At 39.6% G+C, this 13,372-nt stretch overlaps 1 protein-coding gene across 1 annotated transcript in view; it reads left to right on the top strand.

Moving 5' to 3' along the window:
• ldlrad3 (low density lipoprotein receptor class A domain containing 3) overlaps window positions 1-13,372 on the top strand; it is an 87,673-nt gene that overhangs the window by 42,196 nt on the left and 32,105 nt on the right. Inside the window, exons 3-4 of the mRNA XM_053319677.1 lie at window positions 6,502-6,627; window positions 8,226-8,360. Coding sequence (XP_053175652.1) covers window positions 6,502-6,627; window positions 8,226-8,360 — 261 coding nt within the window. The remainder of the gene's footprint in view (window positions 1-6,501; window positions 6,628-8,225; window positions 8,361-13,372) is intronic.

The following is a 13,372-nucleotide window of genomic DNA, read 5'->3' on the forward strand; positions in this document are numbered from 1 at the left end:
ACAAAGAGGTCAAAAGTACCATTCTACTCTCTGGTGTCCATAACGACAGGCTTGGAGAGTGTTGGACGAAATAGATACTGACAGGAGAGAAGGAGGAGAGCTGACTGAGCTTACTGGGCCTCAGAGCCGGGATTAGCCCCTTTGCCCTTGTCTGAGCAAGCGAGAGAGGAGAGATGTGCAGAAGGGCCGAAAGGGTGAATGGGCATGGTGTATAACGCAAGGAGGGGGGAATCAAAGAAGGGGGAAGGGGGTACAGAAATGCAATTGAGAGGAAGAGAAAAGACAGAAGCATATTTCAAAGAAATGACAGTTGTGAACTAGCGGCCTTGCTGGCTGAGAGCATGGCCTCTCTGTGTGGAGTTGTCCATGTATTCACAGTTCTACACAGTTTCTCACAAAACTTGTGTGCAACTTTAACTTTTCTTTTGCTTTTAACTGGAAGGGTCATCGACAGGGCCAGTGGCTCTTCCAAAAAAAAAGAAAAGATCAGAGCACATCAAACACACCAAAGGCCTGCTCATCTCCTCATAGTCTGCCCAAAACTAAGTTAAATATAACATATGTTAGAGCTAATAGTGAGAGCGAGAGTTTGACATCAAGCTAGTAAGTTATCCATACATGAAATTGAAAGTTGAGTTCCAGTAGCACTGTGTGTAACATAACAGTGTCTTGTGTGTCATCAGGTAGATTTTTTCATATAATAAAGTCCAGGCAGCTCCCACTTGTTATCTGTTGTAATTAACACACACTAGAAGGACAGTTTGTTGGAGAATCACACAGTGGCTGATGTTCAGTTAGTTTAAAAGTCAATTAATACTTCATAACAATGAAGGATAACCATTTGGAGTTTCATTATGTAATGCACTGTTTATTGATCCTCTTTGTTCTTCACAACAATTAGGAGCAAAATATATTCAGCTCATTGGATTACTCGCATATTATCACATTATTGCTTTCCACAGTCACAACACAGCCAAGCCCTGGAGCAATATCACTGCTGCCTTTTGCTTTTTGGGGGTTTTTTGTGTCCGCATGAGTACTGACCTCCACACAATGCCCATGAGATATTAAGTTCAACAGAGCTTCTAAATGCTTATCAACAACAAAGAACTCCTTAACAGCATGGGTGGACACGGCTAAAGAGACTCCTGAAACAGATTGGTTATGATGCAGATATCATGGCTCACACACCATTTTTTTTACCGAACCTACCATCGGGAGGGAAGAGGTTGCTAAGATTAAAGTGTGTGTGTCTGTGATAAGAACAGTGATCAATGCACTGACAGGTGTGTGTGTTTCTTGTGTGTGTTTTTTTTTTATAATTTCTTCTGTCCTGCTTGGTTCTGCTCTGCTTCATTCTGCGTAGGCGCTCTTTGCTCAGAGAGCGGGTTCATTTTTGTGTCTCTGTGTGTACATTTTAAGAAGACACTGTGGAAGGAAAAAATAGGCTGGATTGAAGAGTTTGGGTTTTTTTTTTTTTTTTAAAGATTTGAGCATGTCTTGGTTTGAATGCGTCGTTTCAGCCTAGCTCAGAAAAGACACTGTCAACAGAGTAAACGGAAAAAAAAGGATAAAATGGAAAGAAAGTGAAGAGACTATGAAGCATTAATAGTTGGAAAAGTAAGGAAAGCAGAGGGAGGCTTAATGGGACTCAGTGCGGTGCATTCCATGTGCTTAATGGTTGACTGATCAATGAGCTGGTGTAATTAATACCAAGGAACAGGGATGAAATATTGATTAGTGTCTTACATACTGTCTCTCTTACTCTGATTCAGTCTCTTGCTATAAGTCTCTTTTTTTTCTCTTCCTCTGACTAGTTCTCTACTTTAGACTGAATGCTATCCTTGTTCCATCGATTGTCACAAATTAGGCAAAATGATGCTCCGAAAATCTTCAAAGGAATAAGAAATGCTTTCTTGTCATTGTACAATATAACGTTGGGCACCACCAGATCAAACAAGGCAATTTTAACAGCACATTGCTTTCTATGATGAATATTGCAGCAGGGTTATTATCTGACAAATCGCTTGCTGCTTTTTCACTATGCTCTTGCTTCCCTTCCCCCCTTTTATCGGTACATGTTGAAATATTATTATTTTTTGCACATGCTCCTGCTGTATGGTGTATGAGCTACACTTACTTCTACATTTAACAGTAAGTTTGATGGCTTTGCAAGAGCACCCAGTGGCCCATGAATACTTGGTTTTTGTGTTGAGGGCAGCTCTGAAATGTTGCAGTGACTCTTCCTGCACACTGAAGGTTATTGTCTAGCGTGCAAGGCTTAGACAGTGAAATGTTTGGAGTGATTATTTTGATCCTGCAGCACCCCTAGTCTGAAACTACTCCTGCCCTTCTTGCTTACACCCTGACTCCATTACCTATTGATTTCCTCCCTTCAGAAATGCTCGGCAAGGTCAGAGAAACCTTTGAAGTCCTCAGCTGTCTCTTCTCTCAGAGTCTCTGTTCTCTCCTGCTCCATCTCCACTGTTTTTTTTTTTTCTTCCTTGTTAGTCTCTCTTCCTCCAGTCCTTTTCCGGCATGCGTCTCTACTCACTCCGTCAATCATGCATGCCCATCACGACCAAGCCTACCTGTGCTGAACAAGTTATTCTGTTCTCAGGGGAAGCGAGGAGAGGGGAGAAAAGGTGGGGAAGTGAGGAGAAGGGCATGGAGGTGTATATTGGGGAAGAGCAAAGCACACTATCTGCAGCTGGAGCTATGCTGTCAGAATCTGCCTGACATGAATGCTGAAGTCAGGGGGGGAGATAAAGACTGGGGAAGAAGAGACAACTGAAGTATTGTATTTCAGCTTCGTGTTAAATTATCAAATGATTTACTATTGAAGCCAAAGTGAGGTGCTACACTGCCTTGCCTAGATTTGAACTGTTAATTTTTTATTTGCTTGCATGAACTTTCATAAAAAATAAATATGTAAAGTATGTTACATCTGCACGGATATTCAGTAATGCAGTATTTCCAATTAAAGCTACTCAACAACCCCTCCTCCCTCCTATGTCCCACCCCCGCACTCCCTTCCCCTCCACGAACGTGCACTACATATATATATATATAGTTTATATATTCTTTTTCCCCGTGGGAGCGGCTGGAGGTGGAAGCCGTGGACCGCTTTTGTCGGTCATTGTCAGTCGCTACTGTCTGTTTACGGCTATCTCCGTGTATCATGGATGTATTATAATGCCGTAGATCCACAACAGACTCTCTTCCGGGTGGGGGTGCGTGTGATTACGTAATACGGAAGGGGAAAACAGGTAGGTCGCTCGGCCAATTATATCATTCGGACCGAATGATATGATTGGTCAGAGTTTTCATAGAATATTATGAGAATGGAATAATAATGAGTTTCTATGCCTGGTGGATCTCTCTAACATTTTAGATTGCCATTGCCTTATTAATAGCATTTTAACCTAAACAAAAAAATGTGTAAAAATGTAACAAAGGTAAGAGTAGCTTTAAATGTTATGTGAAAGAAATTTTAAGCAGGTGTCAAAATAAGCCCACATGTGCCTAGAATTGTATGGGAGATATAACAGGAGAGAAGGCGTGCCATGGTTTGTGTGTCCTCCAGCTGTGTGTTTCGGTGTGATCCAGCCATGTTTTTCTGCTAGTGATAGTCTTACCTCAAGGAATCAGCTTGACTGCTACCTCATTCGTTTTCATTTGTGCTGCTCTGCTGAACACTGGAACTAAGTTTGGAAGCCATCCAACACCCTGCCTGCTTTTCGTAAACAACTTCTACCCAGGCTTAGAGAAGAGAAAGAAGATTTGGCATGGAACTAAAGCAATTCAGACGAAGGAACAGAGTGATGACAGAGGGGATGAATATGGGATGAAATGGATGGTTATAGGTTGAAAAGTAAAGGCAGAGGTGTTGAAATTAATCAGCATTAAATGGATCAAGAGCAGAGCTTTGTATTTAAACAGTAGGAGTCTAGGATGTGGAATAAAACAGGTGAGACACCTTTACAGGAAAAACTTAATAAGTTTGTGCTTCTGCTATCTCTTCTGCACTGAACTCGCTTCCTGTAATTAATTTTTTGTCTCCTCACTCTGAAAACTGCTCAGCTCAGGCTACAAAGGGCCATGCATTCCCAAAAACAGCTAAGCACATTATCTCTATCCCTCCAACCAGCGCTGTCTCTACCACCCATGAATTTCCTTCCATGAGCATGCCCTTCATGTGACTTTTGAGCTAATTTGAAACAGAAACACTGGGTCAGATCAATAGCAGGAGAAGCAAAAAAATTCCCACCAAGCATCAATGAGGGTTCATTTGCCGAAATAGTCAGGTAATAAAATATCTGGAATTATAGCTGGAAGGAAATGACTTATGTTTGTCCCTAATACAGTATAGACATGTGTACCATGTGTTTTTTTTTTGTTTTTTTTTTTACATGTGTCTAAAGTGTAGGGGCGCTCAAAAGAAGCACCAGCCTCAGACCATCCCAAGCACTCCTAGTTTCACAGCACTGTTCACAATACAGGACATCTACTCAGTGTTGTAGCTCTCCACCTTTGGCTGATAAAAATACGCTTGGTTGGTGGAATTTTTTTTTTTTTTTTTTCATCTACCAGTCCCTTTGGCGAGTGAGTCATAAAATTAGCACTTAGTAGAAGTGGTAATGAGGATTGGGATGAGGGAGGAAGTGAATGACAAATCTCACAGCAATAACAGAGCTGACTTTGCCAAGCCTGCAAATGAAAAGAAAAACAGTCAGTGTCTATGTCCATGAAGAGAAGAATACATTTGTAGACTTTATGTCTCCGAAAACACCAGAAGGTAAAAAGGTTTAAAAAATAAATGAAAAAATAAAAATACAGGCTGGCCTACATGTTAAATAAATAAAAAATAATACATACAGTGTGATACTGCCTTTGTTTGTGGCTAAATTAATTTCAATTTCAGTAGCATGTTTTTCTATCTTGTCTTTTATGTGCTGCTACAGCTCAGAGCCATGTCTGTTTTTCTCCCTGGTCTCTAATGAATGTGATATGCTATGCAAAATGAGCTTTGGGTGATCAGGGCATGTGCTGTCCAGGTAAACAAAGGCTTCCCAGACCATAGACACAGAGAACGGGCGCTATCCCAGCTTCCCTCTGCGTTCAGTGGATTACATTTCATCCTGGAGACGGCCGCTTCAAACCCTCTTGGTTGTTATGCCTAGCCCTCCCCCATCGGCACACATAATCGCCGCAGCTTGAAAGAACTCATAAATCAGCCTACCACAATATATTGTAGAGGGAAAAATGTGCGCCCCTGGCATTTGAGACGGCACAATGCCAACCTATGAGCTGGCCAATTCCACCCTTTGTATTCAGCTGAGGTAAAAAAAAAAAAGACCATTTGGTGGTTCGCTTTGAGATGCTATGCCCACTCACTCTCTCCCTCCCTGTGTGTTTGAATGTGTGGGTTGCTCAATCCTATTGTTGCTCCATAGTATTTACAATGCTGTTCCCCCACTGGCATTAACTTCTAGTCTTATTTAACTAGTATCATTACAATGTCTAAGCTGTAATTGGTAGCTTTGCCTTTCTTTGTCTCCGATGAAATACTATTGCAACAAGAGCAGCTCTCACACAAAGCCAAATTTACAAGTTTAAGCTGCTGTATTGTCATGCAAATTACCTGTAAGAAATATTCCATGACTAGTTTGACAAAAAGCTAGAGTAGAGAGACAGAGGTCTGACAGATGACACTGTTTCTCACTCAGATGTGGGTTATTATCGTAAACTAAATAGCAAAGGCTGTACACCGCAGTGTCTTTTGTACGTCTTTCCTTGTTAAAAGTCTAACTTCACAGTGATCGAGCCAAAACAAGGTCCTTTATTTTCTGATGTCTTTGCTTGCATCTACCTGTTATCTTGTTTTTCTGCTTCTGCCAGGGAAGATCAATGTGTTTGAGTTAAAGCTCTGGGTTAGTGCTAAACGGAGGATGCCAAGCATTGATGTTCTGCAGGCTCGTCACTCAGTCTCGGGCCTGTCCTGTGAGATAAGACCCGTGGCCTGTTTAGGGTGATCAATGGCAGAATCCATACAAACACTCTCCCACACAATTTGCTCTCTTTGTCTTTGTCATTAACTCGTTTTCTTCTCCTATCAGTACTTTGTGCTTGGGATCTTACCTCCTCCTTGTCATACTTAAGAGAACATGAAGATAAGTCTTAAATTACAAAATTGGCTGAGTAATTAATTTGTCTCCATAACACAGCAGCTGTGATTACTTGAACCGTGTACAATGTCTAGTGATTAAATGATTTGCTGTTTTCATTTTAGATATACAGCTAAAAATTGTTGTGTCTATTGCACCACCATCATAAAACTTCAACTTTTACACATTTCCTTATCTGACCATACTTAGTCCCCTCATGCATCACAGCCAAGGCTAATTCTGAAATGTGCTCCATCTTCCCTCCATCACTCATTGTCTAATCCATTGTTTTATTATCTCTCTCCACTCTGCCCAACCCTCCTTCTCTCCTTAGCTAAAGTCAAGTCAAAGTGCGCTCCTACATTCTTCGCATGTGCCAACGGGGTCCACTGCATCATCGGACGCTTCCGATGTAACGGCTTCAGTGACTGTCCTGATGGGAGTGATGAGGAAAACTGCAGTAAGTCACCAGAATCCATGCACCCTATCATTACAGTTTATACTGCAGCTACTACCACTACCATACAACCAGAGGATGGCAGAGTGCTGAAAATACACTTTACTCAAGTAAAAAAAACACATTTTCTTGTAAATCTGTTAATGTATTTCAGTGATATGCTACAAATAGAACAAATTACTTATCATTTTAATATTGTGTAGTTTGAATGAGCCAGTGAGAAATAATCGAAAAAACAGCACTCACTGATAAAAATGCTTTAATCTATTAAATTAAGGAGCAGCAAAGGTAGTCAGACTAATAAAGATAAACAGTTAAAACAAAAGGCACCACACTCCTCTTCTCCTATCTTCTCTTCTTCCTTCCTTGTCTATCTTACTTTTTCATTGTTTCCACTGTTTTTCCAGAGGCACAGCACGCACATCACCCTATACCGGATTTAGTTACAGCTTGGCTGTGGAAACTTTTTCAGACTTATGACCTCTGCTCTGTCTCACTTTATCACTTTATCTAATGCCAGTACAGTATTTATTTTCTCAAGTTTGAAGAAGATACTCTTTATTTTCCTATTTTGCAGAATAAAATGAGGGAGAATTCAATTTCTCTATTGTTGCTGCCCCTTGCACTCACTATCAAATCCTGCTTTTAGTGCAGATAATAATAGTTGTACCGAAAGTATAAATGTAGCAAAGTATGTTACCCTTTCAAAAAAGATTCATCTTCACTTGTTTTCATTGTCTGTAACCTCTGACCATCCACCCTTCTGTCTACCTACGCATTTTGTGCCTGACTATAGACAAGTTGCTGCCTATGTCATTTTGAGCTGAACAAACAGCGTAAGTGTAACAGCAGGATCTAAGTGTAGTCTACATATAATAGTATATATGATCAGAGATGTAGATTGTCCTCACATAACCCCATCTCTGCTTTACCAGTGGGAAACATGCATCAAGCCAATCATGGTATTGTCAGAGGCAGTGTGCCTAGCCTGCAGGGCCCCATGCTCACAAATCTAATCTAGCTATTTAAATGGAGCTTTGCTCCATGCTCCCAGCACATCCTGCGTCACCACTGTGTAATTGTCTGGATCTTCTCACAAGATAATTCCACCTCATTTTGCAAAAACTACAGACAAAGTCAAAACCAGATCATTTGCTGAAAAGGAGCAATGGTGCTGGGAAGGATTTAGTCATGTTTGTTTGTTTGTTTGTTTGTTTGTTTGTTTATTTTTCTGTAGAGTTTCTGGTTGATTATATCAAACTGCCCAGATCAAAATTTCTACTATCTCACACTGTTTTTAATGATCTATTTCTTCCCTGAAAATCCTTGTAATATCTGTGTTTTCATTTTAAATTTAATCACATCAAAGTGTTGTATTTGGGCTGGGATCAACAAGTACACAAATCATCTTCAAACAAATTGATCAAACAACCACTGGAGAATATTCATTTCATTTGCTTTCAAAAACTTTGTTTATGCACAAGAAGTTTATTTCTCAGAGGGAGAGTCACACACGTGTTCTCAAGTAACTTTGAACTGGAAACCTTTCACTGAACCCCTGTTTGAACTAACACTTGACCTCTGCTCTCACTCAACCACAGCAGGAAACCCACTGGTGTGCTCAGACACTCGCTTCAAGTGTCGAAATGGCCGTTGTGTAGACCGCAGCTTCTTATGTAATGGCCAGGACAACTGTCAGGATAACAGTGATGAGGAGCTCTGCCCTACTACAGCAGGTAAGCCAATAATTCAAATGTAGGAGAAGGTCATGTAGAGATGAAAAAAAGTTTTCCTTTTCCTTTTCAAAAGGAATTTGGCCAGACGTAGAGCATCAGACACAGGAGCAGCCGGAGCACAGTGAAGTGTATCAGAGACATTTCTAATCCTCTCATTGGCTTCATTGGAGATAAGATACTTTGTGATACTGGTACTCTTGTGTAAAGTTATGAGTGCAATTTTGAGATGCCTGAACTTACTTGTATATAGTGTACTGTTACTTTTGATTATTCAAGTCAATTTTGCTGATACTGTACTTATACTTCCACAAATCTGTGAGCACATTAACTTGCTGCAGCAGGAAATTGTGAAAGAACAGAGCTAAATCCCTCACAATGCTACAACCAGAATATGTAAAGTAGGATTTCTTTATGAGAATGTGAAAAATGAATGGATTACAGCCTTAAGAGGGCGTGCTTAATAGAGGCAAACGTAGCAGCAGAATTTATTTGAACTGATATAAATTAATGTACAGTATTAGTAGTATGGGAATGCTAAGATTCATGCAAAACAGTAATGGCTCATTGTATACATACAGTATATATGCAAAGTAACAAATAAGAGAAATATGAGAACATGATAATGACAGTTCACATACATATATGATGTGTACAAATGTATTTGCACTGGCATTATTATGACACCATGATTCTATTATTTAATGTACAGACATTAGACACTAAAGGCAAAATCCACAAAGAATGCATTGAAAGTAGATAGTTTGTATAGAGAATGTAAATAAGAAGCTGTCTACCCTACCTTCCTCACAAACCACACTATGAAGTTTCATTATCTCTGCACAAATGTAAAATGTAGGAAAAAGAGCACATATGAATTAGAAATAAAAATAAATGTTTTTTGTGTTATTTTAAATGTCTACATAAATTAGTGTTCACAAAAGTAGCATTATATTGACAATCACTTGATTGGTTAATGCCAAGAATGATCATGTACATGTTAATCTTTTATGGAGAGCTGTGAAGTGGGAAAAACGCTGTATTGGGCAAACTGGCAGCTTCAATCTGCAGAATGCTTGCACCAAAGTCATCTCTATCATGGATATCGTGATTGGGTAGCACGGTGGTTCATTGGTTAGCACTGTTGCCCCACAGAAAGAAAGGTCTTGGGTGGGGCAGGACCTGTTTGTGTGAAGTTTTCATGTTCTTCCTATGCTTGCATGGGTTTCCTCCAGGTGCTCCAGTTTCCTCTCATTGTCAAAAAAAACAGTTCTCCTGTCTGTGCCCTTGACCAAGGCACTTACATATAACTGGAGTTGGTCCCCAGTCGATGCACAGTGGCTGTGACAAATAAAGTACCTTTTAACTACTGTCCCCCCAACAAATTCAACAAATTGTTGAATTGAATCAGGTGGTAATTGTTGAAAATATTGGCAGTTAAGATTTCAGACAGACAAATAGATTTTAGAACAGGTGGAAGTTTGTAGACACAGTATTTAGCTTTTCTATTAAACTGGATATAATGATGACAGAGGAGCTGGAAGATTCTGTCAATCAATATGTCACATCATCTGATATTTCTGGCGCCATTACTTGGGAAATGTATTTTGCAGTCCATGCTTTATAAAGATAAAGCAGAGCCACTGACAGATTAAATGTTATGCCAAAGTAGACATGCTGCTGTGATTTTACTCTTCCAACTTTGAGGAGCATTCTTGATTATGCCTATTTAACACACATGAATACACCATGGCATTGTTCACGTAATGTTGTGAAAGATGATGCTTTTGATAATGTGAAACTTTGGATTGTAACATAAATAGTATCATCCCTGACAGTGAGTCTGATGCTTTCTGGTATAGAATGTCTGATTCACTGGCAGGCACCACTTACAACTGGCATACTATTCTTATTCCACTGGCAACCCTACCTCTCACAGAAGACTGCTGCCACTATGGTTCAAGAGTCGACTTCTGTCAACACTTCAGCTGTACTTTTACTGGCAAGCAAGCTGACATGATTTCTGCCAGCAGCCCATCCCCGATGTGCATATAACCTCAAGCAACCAAATGCGGACCATAGTCAATATGCTTTCCCCCCCCCCTTTTTTTAGATAGTTGCTTCAATTGGCATCTACTTTTTTATATTCTGTATCTGTATCCTTTTGTCGAGGTGCTGCTGTCACAGTGATTTATTCTGTTGGAAAAAAAAGTCTGTCAGAAATAACAAAACTGAGCATAGGTGTGGAATACCAAAAGGAAAAAGGTTGACAATAACCCATCAGCATGTGTAGCCCACAAGACAGTAATTTTATTACCAATACTGAGGTAGGCAAAGTCAGCAGAAACATGATCGAAACTCAAGAGGCAAAACATGTCTGATAAACAGAAGAGGAGCTCTGCCGCAGTAGTACAGTAGACTTTACAGTAAGTGCATATTAAATCCTGGTAAAACTTTTAACACCATTTATTCTCTAAAATAAACACCCTGTTCATCCTGTTTGATTGACAACTACAGATCAAATCATGGTTACAGGAGATAATTACTCCAAATTACAATTACAGTACAAATCTAGATTTAATGTCATATTTTAAATGTTGCCAAATTAGTGAAGCTGATTTACTGATATTCTTATTATTTTTACCTGCGTGTGTTTATGAGAAGGAGAGAAGGAGAGGGGGAGAGAGAGACAGAGAGAGAGAAAGAGAGAAAATCTATCGATCATCACAGACTTCACTTCTCAATGCAGAGCCACAGCATGCTGAATAGAACTGTATAGTGATGCCGAAATATTGATTGATATCTGTGTCCACTGCACTCAGTTTCCTTGTAGACAAGTAAACAGCTCCAATTCTGTTTGGCACAATGTAGCTGTGTGTATTTATAGCATTGTAGGCATTAGATCTCAGATCACAGCCTTCACACATAATTCTGGATACTGTATGATTAGCTAAAACCATCGCTCACTTGACTTTTAACAAAAAGTAATTTTCTGAGCCATTATCAGATGAACTTAAAAAAGGTTTGCGTCAGTTAACAATCAAGATAAGCATAGCTTCCAATAATTAATTTGAATTTATTTTCCTTTGAAGTGGCACATTTTTAAAAATGCATTTTATAGCAAACACATTAAAACGTTCAGTCAATTATGACTCAAACACATTCCATTATAAAATGTTTGTGCACCTCATCCTGGGCTCTGTGGAGATCTTAATAGAGCTTTACGATACATGATCTTGCTAACTAATAGAAATTGTTCTGCCTAGCAGTGATTTTATTAAAAGCCATGTTATGGTTTACTGAGAGACTTCTCAGACTGCCTCCATCTCTAACATGTTTTAAGTCGATCAATCTATCAAGTTTATTTGTCACATGTAATCATATTTAGGTAATCTCATTTAGGATCGTAGTGGTCTGAGGGGAGACGCTTTTCCTTAGCCTCTCAGTGCTGGCCTGGTGGGTTTTGTACCTTCTTTCTGAATGCAGCAGGGAGAAAAGGCATTTATCTGGGTGGTTGGGATCCTTAAAAATTCTTCTAGCCTTATTCTTGCAGTATCTGGTATAAATATCCTCTAGGCAGGATTAAGCACCGCATATTATATGTTCAGCTGAACAAACTTCTCTTTGCAAGGCCTTGCAGTCCTGTTTGGTGCTGGTTCCATACCAGGTAGTGATGTTCCCTGTCAGGACATTCTCAATGGTACAGAAGTAGAAATTGACTATTTGAACGGATACCCTGAATTTCGTACAGCATCTGAGGCAAAACAGTCTCTAACTTGCCTTTTTCACTATTGAGTCTGTATGCAGTACCAAGGTCAGACCCTCAGAGATGGGGACATCAAGGTACTTAAAGTTAATAACCCTCTCCACTGAGGGGCCATTGATATTAAGGCGGCCGTAGTCCCTTCTCAGCTTCTTCCTAAAGTCTGCTGTCAGCTTCTTAGTGTTGCTGATATTCAGTATTAGGTTATTGTCCTGATATCAGCAGGCCAGGTCCTCTACTTCCTTCAGGTAGGCCTCTTTCATTGTTACCTGTGATCAGACCCACCACTGTGTCATCAGCAAACTTGATGATGGTGTTGTAGTCTAGTGGTGGCTACGTGTGTACAGGGGGCTGAGGTGCTCCAGTGTTAAAAATGAGATATAAGAGATGTGTCCACCTACCCTCACCACCCAGGGGTCTGCCCATCAGGAAGATCCACACGCACAGACATCACTGGACAAAAGATCATTTGATATATTTAATTTCAGGCATTACATGTTGTTAGCTAACTTGTGATAGTTGCACAGACAGAACTGTATTACTGTTGGTGAAAATTCTTCTCAAAAGTTGAGCTTAATTATTAAGAATGTTCTGTAACCAGTTCAAACATTAATCTTTGAAATTAGAGGGAGAAATATTTACTATATAATGCCATCTCTCCCCCTTTTCATGAGTAGAGCAGAGTTATTATTGCATATGTATCATTGAGACATGAATATTATTTATAAGCTATATTAGTCACAGCTTGTCCAACTGATCTGTTTGTGACTGTCAGGCATCATTTAATCATCTATTAGCAGCAGCCTGAACAGCACAGACACACAGACAGATGAGCCACAGCCTCTCAGGTGTGCTCTGATGTCACAGTATTAACCATAAGTTCATTAGTTTAATGAAAAATTTTTAGATGATTTAAAGATAGGTTTGAGCATCACTTTTGAGTTGTGTTGCCCAAATCCACAAACTGAAAGGAAAGAATCTCAGGTGAGGTTTGAAAACCTGAACTATACAGAACAGAATATTACCTGCAGGTTTTTATACACTGATGTTATTTTTAAATATTAATTTTGGACTTAAGTGGTCTCTCAATAAAATAAACTGTACAGATAAGATAGAAGTTTGGTTGCAGGCAAGTCAACAAATGCATATTCAGCAAAAATATTGCAAAGTCAAGCACTTTATGTGTCTGTGCATGTGCACATGTGCCTGAAAGAGAAAAAGATGATAGATAGCAAGTACACATAATTATTTT

Source organism: Scomber japonicus, chromosome 5, assembly GCF_027409825.1.
Source record: "Scomber japonicus isolate fScoJap1 chromosome 5, fScoJap1.pri, whole genome shotgun sequence".
NCBI classification, from domain to species: Eukaryota; Metazoa; Chordata; class Actinopteri; order Scombriformes; family Scombridae; genus Scomber; species Scomber japonicus.